Here is a 16,388-nt window from a genome sequence, read left to right as displayed (position 1 = left end):
ACGAATTTGGAAACAACAGACCATCTGTTTTATGAATGTGAGACGACAAATTTGTGGAAGTCTCTCCGCGACCTGATCTCGTCCAGCTCCAGAGACATGGACTTCTGGTCCTCTCGAAATATTCGAAGAGGAGTAATCCTCAAAGACAAAACAAATGAGTTTTTAGTAAATAATCTCATTATTATTACAAAATATAGTGTCATTATGGCCTGCTCTCAATAATGTTCCTCTCATTCCTCTTCATATCTGTTCTATGTTTGATATGTGACATACGCCACAGCAGTCATTTTTTGTTTGGTTTCTCATGGAGGTGTGACTTTACTTTAAAATGTTTGAATGTCATTGCTCATGTAATATTGTTTGTTGAAATAAATAATAATAATAATAATAGTTATAAAAAAAAATACAGGAAACAGTGAATGTAAAGACCAGAAGGAGGCAGTAATGCAACTACAAAGACACAAACCCTGAGGAAGAAGAGAGGCGCCTGTGTGTCACACTCCAACACTGCAGGGGGCAGCAGTGAGAGGGCAACATCCGGGTATTTGCAAAAAAAATTGCGCCTGACCAACGCTTGCGTAGTTTTCGACGTAGAGCTCTAACCTGCGCAGCGGTTAAGGAGTACGTATATCCGGCGTAACTGCGGTCTGTGACTCCCGCTGCGCTACGCTCATCGCGAGGCCGCCGTCGTTCATCGTGCGTGATGCAGTTTGATGAAGACAAACCAACACAACAGTGAGGCGGAGAGAAAATAAAGAACAACACGGACCTGAGAGAGAGAGATGTGGTGGTAGCTGACCGTGGAACAAACCTGTCCGTAACGTCACACCTGGAGTGAAGGTAGCGAGGCGCGCGGAACATTTTCCGTTTGTCACTTCGAACGTTTAGCCGTTAGCTGCTAATTCTTCCAGCCACGCTCGATCTGACCGATAACCAAAGAGGGCCAGCTTTGATTACAAATATGTGCAAACTCTGCGTGAAACCTGGTGGTAAAGAATGATCTGATTGTGTTTTATGCCGTGAAGGTCACGGAGCCGGTGTAATGAGTCAAAGTTGTGCTCGGTGAAACGGTTTGTGCCGCACGGGAGGCCATGCTAAGCTAACAGGCTAACCGCTTGTAAACTAATCGGCGACACCGACAATGATTTATATTTCTTTATAGCGCCAATAGACGAGTCATCGTTTGTGTTGAATCAACAGCATTCATTTCATTTTAATCTATAGTGGTTTATTGTGCTTTGCATGGTTTAGGTGCATAACCAATTGTTGCAGCGAGCCGGGAAACTGTGTGCGCTAATGTAACAAAGACTTAAGACGTGTAAACTAAACACACTGGCTGTTTCTGTGTTCAGTATTAAGGCGCCATGGCAGCTACCTTCCCCTACAGAGGGGTCCCTGCAGGGATGCCGCCAGGTGTGCCCCCTCCAGCGCCGGTCCCAGACTACATGTCTGAGGAAAAGCTGCAAGAGAAAGGTTTGCCGCACTTTCATAGTGTCATTAACTCAAATGTCGCAAATGTAAATGATTTTAATTGTCACTATCTATTTTTACAGCAAGAAAATGGCAGCACTTGCAGGCGAAGCGGTACTCGGAGAAGAGAAAGTTTGGCTTTGTGGATGCTCAGAAGGAAGACATGCCACCCGAGCACGTCCGCAAGATCATCAGGGACCACGGAGACATGACCAATAGAAAGTTTCGCCATGACAAGAGAGTGTACCTCGGGTAAAAAATTAATTATACGGTCCTAAATGTACATGTAACCCAGAAACTGATATGCATGGTTTCTACTTCACTGGTTTTAAAAGGTCCATGACTACAGCCGTGGCCTAACCTGTCTTTTTTTATTGAACAGTGCCCTCAAGTACATGCCGCATGCAGTGCTGAAGCTGCTGGAAAACATGCCCATGCCATGGGAACAGATCCGAGATGTGCCCGTCCTCTACCATATCACTGGAGCCATTTCCTTTGTGAATGAAATCCCCTGGGTCATAGAGCCAGTGTACATTGCGCAGTGGGGGTAAGAGAGAGAGTTATGTTTATTATACATTGTGTTTATACACTAAAGAAATACACTAAGTGCACTGTTCTTTATAAATATTGATGTATAATATCACCGGTATCCCTCATCCTCCTCCCAGCACCATGTGGATCATGATGCGTCGTGAGAAGCGTGATCGTCGGCACTTCAAGAGGATGCGCTTTCCACCGTTTGATGATGAAGAGCCGCCGCTGGACTACGCTGACAACATCCTTGATGTGGAACCACTGGAGGCCATCCAGATGGAGCTGGACCCCGAGGAGGACTCTTCATGTGTGGAGTGGTTCTATGAGCATCAGCCCCTCAAAGACACCGCCAAGTAAGCCATCACATTTTTGAAGACGGACAACACACAGAGTTTTACATATTCAGCTCATGCCCTTCGAACTAAATCAAACAATAATCAATTTGTTCATTTTCAGGTTTGTGAACGGCACCACCTACCGTCGCTGGCAGTTCACACTGCCCATGATGTCCACGCTTTACCGCCTGGCCAATCAGCTGTTGACAGATTTGGTGGATTTCAATTACTTTTATCTGTTTGACCTCAAGGCCTTCTTCACTTCCAAGGCCTTAAATATGGCCATCCCCGGGGGACCGAAGTTTGAGCCGCTGGTTAGGGACATCAACCTCCAGTACGTATCTCCTGACAGACCAACACGTTTCACAGTTTCTGTTTTAGACTTAAGGCACAAATACCAATTAAGAAGAGATGTTAAATGATTCTTCTGTTTCTCCTGCAGAGATGAGGACTGGAACGAGTTCAATGACATCAACAAGATCATCATTCGACAGCCTATCAGGACAGAGTACAAAATCGCTTTCCCCTACCTGTACAACAACCTGCCGCACCACGTCCACCTCACATGGTAAGAGATGATTTCTTAGTTCTCATTTTAAAAAATTCAAACATATAAAATACACAAATGGTACAGATGTAATTTGTGTGAAATACCCCTGAACATTCATACTTGTTATGGAATTTTCTATCCTTAGGCTGCACATGGTCACGTGTGGGCCTTTAGGTCCACGGCAGTATTAACTGTTTGTCTTTGACTGCCACCATATCTCAACACTGTGGTGGCCAGGGTCAAAGAGACCTATTGCTGCCTTCCTAGTCATAATAGATAGCTTGTTGTTGACGTTCCAATCTGCGTAAACAGACAGACACCTGTGTCTCCAGACTAGAATATGCTGACAATAACACCTCCATGAGTAAAGACATTCTCATTCTGGGCGGATAGTATTTGGGGTGTGATCTTTGGGTTTAAAGTTTATCCACCATCACGAGTTCGTCAGAATGCGAGATCGACTCAAGCACTTCAGATGTACTTTGAGAGTGTCTCTAATTCTCCTTGGCCAAGCATCAATAAATAATACAGCATAAGACATCAGAGGCTCCTGAACACTTTCCTCCTTCCTGATCTCACCATTGACCTTTGACTTCAGCAATTTCTCCACAACAATACTCCTTCATTTACTACATCTGCTGTAATGTCTTTCACATTGGCTGTAAGCAATAAGAAGGTACCCATGACTTCACCTCTGCAGGTATCACACACCAAACGTGGTGTTCATCAAGACAGAGGATCCAGATCTCCCAGCGTTCTACTTCGACCCGCTGATCAACCCCATTTCACACAGGCACTCTGTCAAGGTAAGTGAAGTGAAGCGATGGTGGCTGATTATCGACCTTCTGTTTTTTGGTAAAAAGATCCCATCAAGTGTCAAGTTTGGAATGAAGTCCTCTTACAAAGGCGCACATGCATTGGTCTGCTTGCCTGTGCGTAAGAACTGGAGGAATATTAAAATGAATGGTGATTCTTATTAATTACTGGCTGCAGCTGCAGGCGGCACTTCACTGTTCAGACATTGCTTTCTACAAGTTTAAAGTTCGAAACTTAAACACATTTAACTGTTTAAAAGTCAACTCACTTCCTCATTTCCCTGTACTCACTCAGAGTCAGGAGCCTCTGCCTGACGATGATGAGGAGTTTGAGCTTCCTGAGTATGTGGAGCCCTTCCTCAAGGAGACCCCTCTCTACACAGACCACACAGCCAACGGCATTGCTCTGCTGTGGGCACCGAGACCATTCAACCTCAGATCTGGTCGCACACGGCGTGCCATTGATATCCCCCTGATTAAGAACTGGTGAGCAAACTTCCAAGACTAAATGCATCATAGAAACAACTTGTTGTGTTTATCTCATTCAGATGTAAAATAATAACTTTTGGGGGAAGTCTAAAAATGTGTTAAATTAATTTCCAGGTACCGTGAGCACTGCCCTGCAGGACAGCCAGTCAAAGTGCGTGTGTCGTACCAGAAACTGCTCAAGTACTATGTGCTCAATGCTCTCAAACACAGACCACCCAAGGCCCAGAAGAAGCGGTGAGCATCATTAGACACTTGATTTTGATTCTCTGTTAACTTGTCTTTCAAATTAAAGTTGTCTTTTGCTCATCCGTTTTTCTTCTATTAAGATTTACCCTCTGTCGTCTTTCAGGTATCTGTTCCGCTCCTTCAAAGCCACCAAGTTCTTCCAGTCCACCAAGCTGGACTGGGTGGAAGTGGGTCTGCAGGTTTGTAGACAGGGCTACAACATGCTCAATCTGCTTATCCATCGTAAGAATCTCAACTACCTGCATCTGGACTACAACTTCAACCTGAAGCCTGTCAAGACGCTGACCACAAAGGTACAATCTCCGGGACCGATCCAGCCAATCTTCTTTTTACATTGTAGCATGCTTAAATGGATGATAAGTATAATATAATGTGGGTTAAATGTTGCTCTGAACTTAAACTATTTCCATTATCATTTTGTTGGAGGCTTTACACACAAGAGAATAAAGATATTACAAAGAACAAATGACCTACTGCGTTCTGTACCACTTTCACTACAGCTGTGTTCTTGTTTCTGTCCCAAAGGAACGAAAGAAGTCCCGATTCGGCAACGCTTTCCATCTGTGCAGAGAGGTGCTGCGTCTCAGTAAGCTGGTGGTGGACAGCCACGTGCAGTACAGACTGGGAAATGTTGACGCCTTCCAGGTTGGTTCAGCAAAATCTGCACAGCATGTGCCATCTGGATCTGAGCCATAATGAAGTGTATTATTCTGTCTTTCTGAATGTGTAATTTTATCAATTTTACTGATAGAATAAAGCCACCATCAGAACAAGGTTTACTTTCACAGGGTCAGGGTACTAATCCAATGTAAGACAGTGATTTACCTTTAGGACATCAAATGGTTTAATTTCTATAAAGGTTTGGTTGCTCTTAAGAAAGTAATCTGTTTCAGTTTTGTGTTTTTCAGTATATTCACACCGACTAATCCCAGAATGTTGTCTCTGTGTTGTAGTTGGCTGATGGGCTGCAGTACATCTTTGCTCACGTGGGTCAGCTGACAGGAATGTACCGCTACAAGTACAAGCTGATGAGACAAATCCGAATGTGCAAAGATCTGAAGCATCTCATATACTACAGGTTCAACACTGTAAGTGAACGCACCATGTTTTGATGATATTATGCTTGGTGTCCATAGAGAAGGTTTGTTAGTTTCCCAAAAATTACACACAATGCTTGAGCGTGACACCTAAACATTTGATTTCGTTGTGATGATTTTCTGTGGTTGTTCTTGTTGATCAGGGTCCTGTTGGCAAGGGTCCAGGTTGTGGCTTCTGGGCCCCTGGCTGGAGAGTGTGGCTGTTCTTCATGAGAGGAATCACTCCTTTGCTGGAGAGGTGGCTTGGAAATCTGCTGGCCAGGCAGTTTGAAGGTCTGCATATACACATGTATAATTTCTGCAACATAATGATTTGACGCACAGAGGTTTTCATTGTAGTAACTACACTGTTTAAGCAACAACTGTTCTTGATCGCCCCACCAGGACGTCACTCCAAGGGCGTAGCCAAGACTGTGACCAAACAGCGTGTGGAGTCTCACTTTGACCTGGAGTTGCGTGCTGCTGTGATGCACGACATCTTGGACATGATGCCAGAGGGCATCAAACAGAACAAGGCCAGAACCATCCTGCAGCATCTCAGTGAGTCTTGGAGGTGCTGGAAGGCCAACATCCCCTGGAAGGTCAGTCCCATTACAGACATCACTTCCACTGTCACTAAGACTACAATATGTGACTGTCTACTACTTAAAAAAGACAAAGATTAATCAGAGTAATCATCGACTAATGTTATCTATAAACATTTGAGACACTTTGAAGTTGATTAAGAATGAACAAAATGTTGATTCTCAGAATGTTTCCATCATTTCAGGTGCCAGGTCTTCCCACTCCCATTGAGAACATGATCCTGCGCTACGTGAAGGCTAAAGCCGACTGGTGGACAAACACTGCCCACTACAACCGTGAGCGTATCCGTCGTGGAGCCACCGTGGACAAGACGGTGTGTAAGAAGAACCTGGGGAGATTGACCCGTCTGTACCTCAAAGCTGAGCAGGAGAGGCAGCACAACTATCTGAAGGTAACACAGACAAGAAAAGGAAAAATTGACCCTTTAAGACCCAATTCATTCCAGTAAACGGCTGTATGTGTGTTTTCTGTCTTTTCTTGCATCGATTAGTTAGTAGTATTAGTTTTTTTGTCAGTAAAATATTTACTCCTAACTTGATGAGTGCAGCGACTGTCAATCTGCTGAAGTCCTCTTACAAAGGCGCACTTGCATTGGTCTGCTTGCCTGTGCGTAAGAACTGGAGGAATATTAAAATGAACGGTGACATTTATTTATCGCTGGCTGCAGCTGCAGTTGGTCTCTCACCATTCAGATACCTTGAGCTAAGCTATACTATGATTATACTGGTGTGACATTTTTCTTTAAATTGGGATGTTCTAATTGCCTACATCTAGTGTTACTAAAAGGAGCTTAGTACATAAATACAAAATTACTTAAAAATAGTGCTATTTCATCCCTATGTCCAAGTTACTAAAGCCATATATTTACCATATTTTAATGATGTGTATGTTCTGCCTACAGGATGGCCCTTACATCACAGCTGAAGAGGCCGTTGCCATTTACACCACCACCGTTCACTGGCTGGAGAGTCGGCGTTTCTCGCCCATCCCTTTCCCTCCTCTGTCCTACAAACATGACACCAAGCTGCTCATCCTGGCCTTGGAGAGGCTGAAGGAGGCGTACAGGTAAACACAGTTTGTACATGATCAACAAATGTTTATTCAATGCAGAGGCAGCACACCTGCCAAAATATTATTTGTTTTTGTAATTTGTGTCTTTGTGTCTTCTTAGTGTGAAGTCTCGTCTGAACCAGAGTCAGAGGGAGGAGCTGGGGCTGATAGAGCAGGCGTACGACAATCCTCACGAGGCCTTGTCCAGGATCAAACGTCATTTGCTCACCCAGAGAGCCTTTAAAGAGGTCAGGACCAAGATGTGCAGAGATTTTTTTTTTGGCATAACGTAAACCGCTGCAGGAAATGTTTGTTATAAGCGGATTGCTTTGAATTTCCTTAATGTTACTGTTTCTTACCCATCATATTCAATTCCCGTCAGTCTCAGAACTACTTCTTCTTTTCCAGGTTGGCATCGAGTTCATGGACTTGTACAGTCATCTGGTGCCGGTGTATGACGTGGAGCCCCTGGAGAAGATCACAGATGCTTACCTTGACCAGTACCTGTGGTACGAGGCAGACAAGAGACGCCTCTTCCCACCCTGGATCAAACCTGCTGACACTGAACCACCACCGCTGCTGGTCTACAAGTGGTGCCAAGGTCAGACTCTACTTAGAAAGCAATAATAGCATTTTGTAATACATCTATTAATTTAGGTTAAACTGAATAACATGCATGTCATCTGATAACTCCCACTCGATTTTCCTCAGGCATCAACAACTTGCAGGACGTGTGGGAAACTACGGAGGGAGAGTGCAACGTGATGCTGGAGTCCCGCTATGAGAAGATGTACGAGAAGATTGATCTGACCCTGCTCAACAGGCTGCTGCGTCTTATTGTTGACCACAACATCGCTGATTACATGACCGCCAAGAACAACGTGGTCATCAACTACAAGGTAAACATACTGTGATTGTATTACTATTGAAGAGCTCACACATTCAGTTACATTTTTATTGAATTGTTCTAATTCTTTTCTTCATTGTCTCTTGTCCATCTAGGATATGAACCACACCAACTCCTATGGCATCATCAGGGGGCTCCAGTTTGCCTCATTCATTGTACAGTACTACGGCCTAGTGATGGACCTGCTGGTTCTCGGCCTGCACCGTGCCAGCGAGATGGCCGGCCCTCCTCAGATGCCCAATGACTTCCTCAGTTTCCAAGACACAGCAACTGAGAGCGCACACCCAATCCGACTGTACTGCCGTTACATCGACCGCATCCACATCTTCTTCAGGTGGGATTTCATTCCTAACGTTACTGTTTGTAACCAAGATTTAGAAACATTTTTCCAGTCTCTGGCTTCTTCCTTGCCTGCCAAACGATACAGATCGGTTAACAGTGGTGTTAATCATGTGGCCTTTTCATGTGTCCACCAGGTTCTCTGCTGACGAGGCCAGGGATCTGATTCAGAGGTACCTGACAGAGCACCCAGACCCCAACAATGAGAACATTGTGGGTTATAACAACAAGAAGTGTTGGCCTCGTGATGCCCGCATGAGACTGATGAAGCACGATGTCAACCTGTGAGTTCCACCTTAAGATATTGACTCTTAAACCAGTATTTTAATGTGTTATTAAATCTTTTTCTGTGCTGAACATTATACTTATTTTACCAGATATGCAGACAAATAACCACAACCTTTCTAATGTCATTCTTCCCAGTGGACGAGCTGTTTTCTGGGACATCAAGAATCGTTTGCCCAGATCGGTTACCACTGTCCAGTGGGAGAACAGCTTTGTTTCCGTCTACAGCAAAGACAACCCCAACCTGCTCTTCAACATGTGTGGATTTGAGTGCCGCATCTTGCCAAAGTGCCGCACCAGCTACGAGGAGTTCACTCACAAGGACGGTGTGTGGAACCTGCAGAACGAGGTGAGCAGTCGACGCCTAAAATAAGCAACTGTAATGCTGTGAATATGAATCTCATTACAGTGCTGCATATTATAATACATAACTGCTGATCACATTCCTGTTTTTAAGTTCTCCTGCTGTATTTGCATGTGTAGGTCACCAAAGAGAGGACGGCGCAGTGTTTCTTGCGCGTGGACGATGAATCAATGCAGCGCTTCCACAACAGAGTGCGTCAGATCCTGATGGCCTCTGGATCCACCACATTCACCAAGGTCAGCAGAGAGCCTCTTTGCAAAGCACTACAGCTGCAGAGTGCAATATTAAAACATTAAAGGATACTTACCATGTCTGAATGTTTCATTATGCCCTTTCTTTACCTCCAGATTGTGAACAAGTGGAACACGGCTCTGATTGGTCTGATGACGTACTTCCGTGAGGCTGTGGTCAACACACAGGAGCTCCTGGACCTGCTGGTGAAGTGTGAGAACAAGATCCAGACACGTATCAAAATCGGTCTCAACTCCAAAATGCCTAGCCGTTTCCCTCCTGTAGTCTTCTACACTCCCAAAGAGTTGGGTGGCCTTGGCATGCTGTCCATGGGCCACGTGCTCATTCCACAGTCAGACCTACGGTAAGTTTGAATGCGGGCTGTTATCTCTTATCAGTAAATGAACTAGTTAGTTCATTTATGAAACTGGGCTTTGATCCTTCCCCTTCTCCTCCAGGTGGTCCAAGCAGACAGATGTGGGCATCACCCACTTCAGGTCTGGAATGAGCCATGAAGAAGACCAGCTGATTCCTAACCTGTATCGTTACATTCAGCCGTGGGAGAGCGAGTTCATCGACTCACAGAGAGTCTGGGCCGAGTACGCCCTCAAGAGACAGGAGGCCATCGCCCAGAACAGGTATTGCCTTTATCAGATCAGCGTGACATCTACAAAGAGCCAGGATTCATGGGATCCACTGATTTTAATAGTCTTTATTTTAAAGAATGTGAGCTGAAACTAGACGAGGCTAATAGCAGTGTGTTTTCTGTGTTTAAGGCGTCTGACGCTGGAGGATTTGGAGGACTCGTGGGACAGAGGAATCCCCCGTATCAACACACTCTTCCAGAAGGACAGACACACACTGGCCTACGATAAGGGCTGGAGAGTCAGGACAGATTTCAAACAGTATCAGGTATAATGACACTACCGATATAGTGATGGATTTATGGAGATTAAATATTGCATACCATATATTAATAAAGTGTCTGACAATTCAGATATACTTAAACCAAATTATTAATAAAATCAAAATGTTGCTGCCTCTTTACAGGGCAAAACAATGTAAAGTTTGAGGCCAAAGTAAAGACTGTGACTTGAGCAAAAATAAAAGTAGCTTTACTTTTTCCACCCCAGATGTATCAGGGATCCATTTTTTGTTTAGTTCTAGTGCAGTACTTGCAGTTGGTTAAAATTATTGGTATTATTAATATACCAAAATTATATAAAATATTTTACATCTACTGATGTCTCTGTCTCGATTGACTGCAGGTGCTGAAGCAGAATCCGTTCTGGTGGACCCACCAGAGGCACGACGGCAAACTGTGGAACCTGAACAACTACCGCACAGACATGATCCAGGCTCTGGGCGGCGTGGAGGGCATCCTGGAGCACACACTCTTTAAAGGCACTTACTTTCCCACCTGGGAGGGTCTCTTCTGGTGAGAACGCTTTGACACAGTTTGTTTTTACTTTGATCTCCTAGCGTTTACTTCTCTCGTAACTGAGAAGTTGTAGATTTGTTTACATGTAATTTCATCACTTATATTTTTGGACTTTATAGGGAAAAGGCCAGTGGCTTTGAGGAGTCCATGAAATGGAAGAAGCTGACCAATGCTCAGAGGTCCGGTCTGAACCAAATCCCCAACCGTCGCTTCACACTTTGGTGGTCACCCACCATCAACAGAGCCAACGTCAGTACAACCAACATTTGAACATTCATCTCTTTCCAGATCGATAGATTTGAAGTACTGTCTCCATGTCTTTGTCTGTATCTTACATTTCTCTCCTCTTGTCTGTAGGTGTACGTGGGTTTCCAGGTGCAACTTGACCTGACAGGAATCTTCATGCACGGCAAGATCCCCACACTGAAGATCTCCCTCATTCAGATCTTCAGGGCTCACTTGTGGCAGAAGATTCACGAGAGCATTGTCATGGATCTCTGTCAGGTAGGTTTTTATTTATTTATACCTTACATGGACTAGCTTCATCAGCAGAAATGTAGCTGAAGTTCATTGTTTTAAAAAAATGGATTTTACCTGCTTTATTATTGACATGATCTTACTACAATGAAATCCTTTTCTGTTTTTGTTATCAGGTGTTTGATCAGGAACTGGATGCTCTTGAGATTGAGACGGTGCAGAAGGAAACCATCCATCCCAGGAAGTCCTACAAGATGAACTCATCCTGTGCTGACATCCTCCTCTTTGCCTCATACAAGTGGAACGTCTCTCGACCATCTCTGCTTGCTGACTCAAAGTATGACGGCCTGTTTTCACTTCTAGTTAAAAAGTGCACGTTAATGGGTTTAATAAACTCTGTTCAGGGCTATGAATTAAAACGTGCATCTCCTTCTACAGGGATGTGATGGACAGCACCACCACGCAGAAGTACTGGATCGACATTCAGCTGCGTTGGGGTGACTATGACTCGCATGACATTGAGCGCTACGCCAGGGCCAAGTTCCTGGACTACACCACCGACAACATGAGTATCTACCCCTCTCCCACCGGGGTGCTCATTGCCATCGACCTGGCCTACAACCTCCACAGGTGAGGATTTTTACAAGCACGAGACTTGATGGCAGATGATATTAATTAAATAATGACCCTACCTTGGCTACAGGTAACAAAACATTGCACACAGCTTTGTGTTGAAGAAGGCAACAGTGTTTTCTTCCTGATTTTAAAGTGTCTTCTGTGTATGTATAGAAATTTGACAGCATCACGTGAATTTTGACATCCACTTGTTCCTGTTAACATCTATCTTCTATAGTACCCTTTGTGTTCACACTAGCCTCCGAATGTGTTCAACATGAACGTGTCTGTGACAGTCACATCAGCTCAAACATTGTTTGGAGGTTGTTGGGTACTCTGCCCTCCTTGAAATGTTGTTTTGGATATCAGGAGAGGAAATATTTATGAAATAAAACAATATTTAACTTTTATATCCTCCCTAGTGGCTATGGTAACTGGTTCCCTGGAAGCAAGCCTTTGATCCAGCAGGCCATGGCCAAGATCATGAAGGCCAATCCTGCCCTGTATGTGCTCAGGGAGCGCATCCGCAAAGGTCTGCAGCTGTACTCTTCTGAGCCCACTGAGCCCTACCTGTCCTCACAGAACTACGGTGAACTCTTCTCCAACCAGATCATTTGGTTTGTGGATGACACCAATGTGTACCGAGTCACCATTCACAAGGTGAGGACCGAGCAGATCTTTTCAAACGATTGCGTCTTAATATTGTGAACAAAGTTAAAACAAGTTCAAAGTTGTCCTCTGAATTTAGTCACATGTATTCTCCATCTAACTCAACAGACCTTTGAGGGTAACTTGACCACGAAGCCCATCAATGGAGCCATTTTCATCTTCAACCCCAGGACAGGCCAGCTCTTCCTCAAGATCATTCACACATCTGTGTGGGCTGGACAGAAACGTCTGGGACAGGTACGGCCACTCGCTTTTATAATCACCAACTCTGTATTTATGTTTATTATGTACACTTGTGCTTAGTGGCTACATAGATATTTGTCACAAACATTGAAATTGTTTGCTTCTTGCTGAGTGTCTAACTTTATTCTTGTTTTATCTCTGTAGCTGGCTAAATGGAAGACAGCTGAAGAAGTGGCTGCCCTCATTCGTTCGCTCCCTGTGGAAGAGCAGCCGAAACAGATCATTGTAACCAGAAAAGGCATGCTTGATCCTCTGGAGGTGAGACACTTTGATGCCAATAACTGCTTTAATAATAGGTAAAACCTGGAAGGATCATCTCAGTGAGATATACTCCTAATGTTGTTGTTCTCTCTGTGCAGGTCCACTTGCTCGACTTCCCCAACATCGTGATCAAAGGGTCTGAGTTGCAGCTGCCGTTCCAGGCCTGTCTGAAGGTGGAGAAGTTTGGAGACCTGATCCTGAAGGCTACAGAGCCTCAGATGGTGCTGTTCAACCTCTATGACGACTGGCTCAAGACCATCTCGTCTTACACAGTGAGTTTCACTCCATCCCATGAGACTCAGACCGGGGTTAAATGTATATCACCTGAGCTGATTTAAGTTGATTTTCCATCTAAACTAGTGTTTGGTGACGTCTGCTTATTCCCTGTGTAAAGAGTTTGTGTTTGCTCCGTCTCTAGGCCTTCTCCCGACTCATCCTGATCCTCAGAGCGCTCCATGTCAACAATGACCGCGCCAAGGTGATCCTGAAACCTGACAAGACGACCATCACTGAGCCTCATCACATCTGGCCCACGCTCACCGACGAGGAGTGGATCAAGGTGGAAGTGCAGCTCAAAGATCTCATTCTGGCAGATTACGGCAAAAAGAACAAGTAAGATTTCATTAATGGGCTGAATATTTGCCTCAAGTAAACACAGTATGTTGTTCTCTGTAACTTCAATGGAACAGAACAAAATCAGACTTGCCTGAAGTAGTCAATGCTTTCTTTGTCTTCATCCAGTGTGAACGTGGCCTCGCTGACTCAGTCTGAGATCCGTGACATCATCCTGGGTATGGAAATCTCTGCTCCGTCACAGCAGCGCCAGCAAATTGCCGAGATTGAGAAGCAGACTAAAGAGCAGTCGCAGCTCACCGCCACACAGACACGAACTGTCAACAAGCACGGTGACGAGATCATCACCTCCACCACCTCCAACTATGAGACCCAGACCTTCTCCTCTAAGACCGAATGGAGAGTCAGGTATGCAGACAGACTTTGTTTCGAGACATTTCTTCACTCAGTTTAGGATCCGTAAAGAAATAGTGGCTAGCCAGTAGTCATATTCTTTGGTTTCCATCTTTAATGTTCCTTGTTCTTAACATGTCAGGGCCATATCTGCTGCCAACCTCCATCTCCGAACCAACCACATCTACGTGTCGTCTGATGACATCAAGGAGACGGGCTACACCTACATCCTGCCCAAGAACGTCCTCAAGAAGTTCATCTGCATCTCAGATCTGCGAGCACAGGTATGTAGTAGAATGATAGTACTACAGTTCATAAACTGTCCCTGTCTGACGTGTAAATCAAAACATTTGTGTGTCTTATCTCATCTGTGCAAAGTAAAGAAACAAACTACGTCTGTAGATATTGACACTGCACTGTGCTGTTCCAGATTGCAGGCTACCTGTATGGCACCAGTCCACCAGACAACCCCCAGGTGAAGGAGATCCGTTGCATCGTCATGGTGCCACAGTGGGGGACGCACCAGACTGTCCACCTGCCCAACCAGCTGCCTGGTCATGAATACCTCAAGGTAAGGACACACACGCAGTCTGAGAGTGTTTATGATTGGTGCTTAGCATTTTGTTACAGTTTTTAAAGTGCGCTTTTTGTTGTCCTAGCTTGAACTTACTTACTTTCCGTCAACAGGAAATGGAGCCCCTTGGCTGGATCCACACCCAGCCTAACGAGTCTCCCCAGCTGTCACCACAGGACGTCACCACCCATGCTAAGATCATGGCTGACAACCCCTCTTGGGATGGAGAGAAGACCATCATCATCACTTGCAGGTAGGTGTCATAATCTGCTGTTTGTCTTGTGATTTTTCCATAGTCAGATAGTAAACACTCCTCACTTGGAAGTAGTCAGCTTGTACTAAAAGTACACATCATTTGGCATCTGGACAAACAAGTACAAACAAATATTTGATTACTTAATTACTGCTACCAGCACTTAGCAGTAATTATTCAAAGTTATTTCATTGCCAGAATAATATCAGATACACAAGACTGGAAATTTTATTTATCACCATTATAAATGATCACATTAACCTTAAGCAACTTCATATTGTTTACAAAGAGTTCAAAAATAGTGTCCTGGAATTAAAAGATTGGCTATTAAACTTGTCAAAAAAAGTAATTGACTTATCTTTTTAAAAGCTAATAACTGATGCAAATCTATCAAGTTTAACTCTGACAATAAAGTGATGGTCGTTTGCTCTCGTTTTCAGCTTCACTCCAGGCTCGTGCACGCTTACAGCCTACAAGCTGACACCCAGTGGCTACGAGTGGGGTCGGCAGAACACCGACAAGGGCAACAACCCTAAAGGCTACCTGCCATCCCACTATGAAAGAGTGCAGATGCTGCTCTCTGATCGCTTCCTGGGCTTCTTCATGGTGCCTGGCCAGGTGTCCTGGAACTACAACTTCATGGGTCAGTTTTTTTTATTGTAATAAGATGGATGAACTGTATTTTATAATTTAAAAAGATCAACCTGTTGTTTTAAAAAAATATACTTTTAGATGAGCTAGATGACCCTGCTTTAAATCAGTTTAAATATGGGACAGAAATCTGTGTCGTATACATTGATATTTCCGCTCTGTCCTCGTGTCAATTTGATTGATTTTCCTGTCCAATTCTGCTTCACAGCTCAGTACACAGTGTTGTTTAAATGGTATAGTGCTCAACAGAGCTCTAATAACCATTTTTGTTTACTTGCCTTGCTACAGGTGTGCGCCACGACCCCAACATGAAGTACGACCTGCAGTTGGCCAACCCCAAGGAGTTCTACCATGAAGTCCACCGGCCCTCGCACTTCCTGAACTTTGCCTCACTGCAGGAGGGTGAGATCTACAACGCAGACCGCGAGGACATGTATGCCTGAGAGCAGACGTTCTACACATTATTTTGTAGATACGTCTGCAAAGAATCATGTGGAGCCGGTCCAGAACAGCCCTTGTAATATTTCTGTTGAACTGATGTTTGGAAATTTTTATGTAAAGGCGTTAGGACGTTTTTAGGAGTGTGTTAATTTTTTGATATTTTCTACAAACGTTTTTCCTTTGTCTCCTCCTTTATTATAGTAAGACTTCCTCTACATTTAATGTGCATTTGTGTGTGTAGTTTACAGTACACAATACTTCACTGTAATATTTGATAATTTCCAAAAGGGGTTAAGAATTACTTCCCCTTAGTCCTTTAAGAAATGAAATTGAAAGTTGTATTTTCATGCCAGCAATGCCCCGTTACACATGTTGTATTGTACATCTTGTGACATTGTAGCTTGGGTTTAAATAAAGATCACCTTTTTTAATAAACATTTGTCTTGTATTATTGTAATCTATTCAGTTTATGTTAATTTTAGCTGCAGCTGGGAACATTT

At 44.1% G+C, this 16,388-nt stretch overlaps 1 protein-coding gene across 1 annotated transcript; it reads left to right on the top strand.

Moving 5' to 3' along the window:
* The first annotated feature begins 652 nt into the window (after positions 1–652).
* prpf8 (pre-mRNA processing factor 8) lies at positions 653–16,323 on the top strand. The gene is made up of 43 exons (XM_019259481.2): positions 653–840; positions 1,353–1,473; positions 1,554–1,722; positions 1,853–2,017; positions 2,139–2,357; positions 2,461–2,673; positions 2,782–2,907; positions 3,590–3,695; positions 4,000–4,190; positions 4,308–4,427; positions 4,543–4,732; positions 4,965–5,084; positions 5,393–5,527; positions 5,680–5,809; positions 5,921–6,117; positions 6,306–6,512; positions 7,023–7,186; positions 7,293–7,419; positions 7,580–7,772; positions 7,883–8,070; positions 8,174–8,412; positions 8,555–8,701; positions 8,841–9,051; positions 9,186–9,302; positions 9,414–9,661; positions 9,756–9,935; positions 10,074–10,209; positions 10,566–10,735; positions 10,858–10,987; positions 11,096–11,242; positions 11,392–11,552; positions 11,654–11,845; positions 12,253–12,490; positions 12,608–12,736; positions 12,887–13,000; positions 13,102–13,275; positions 13,422–13,615; positions 13,745–13,984; positions 14,112–14,253; positions 14,400–14,540; positions 14,657–14,796; positions 15,237–15,439; positions 15,736–16,323. The coding sequence occupies exons 2-43, from the start codon at positions 1,365–1,367 to the stop codon at positions 15,888–15,890; spliced, it is 7,017 nt and encodes a 2,338-aa protein (XP_019115026.1). The 5' UTR covers positions 653–840; positions 1,353–1,364; the 3' UTR covers positions 15,891–16,323.
* Positions 16,324–16,388: the final 65 nt, after the last annotated feature.

Source organism: Larimichthys crocea, chromosome VII (assembly GCF_000972845.2).
Source record: "Larimichthys crocea isolate SSNF chromosome VII, L_crocea_2.0, whole genome shotgun sequence".
NCBI classification, from domain to species: domain Eukaryota; kingdom Metazoa; phylum Chordata; class Actinopteri; family Sciaenidae; genus Larimichthys; species Larimichthys crocea.
Note: the sequence above shows the minus strand (reverse complement) of the source record. Positions and strands in the feature narration are given on the sequence as shown.

Coding starts and splice junctions, on each gene's coding strand:
- prpf8 (XM_019259481.2), top strand. CDS start 1,365: ATGGCAGCTACCTTCCCCTACAGAGGGGTCCCTGCAGGGATGCCGCCA. Junction 2,674..2,781: donor GTTAGGGACATCAACCTCCA/GTACGTATCTCC, acceptor TTTCTCCTGCAG/AGATGAGGACTGGAACGAGT. Junction 13,616..13,744: donor GATTACGGCAAAAAGAACAA/GTAAGATTTCAT, acceptor GTCTTCATCCAG/TGTGAACGTGGCCTCGCTGA.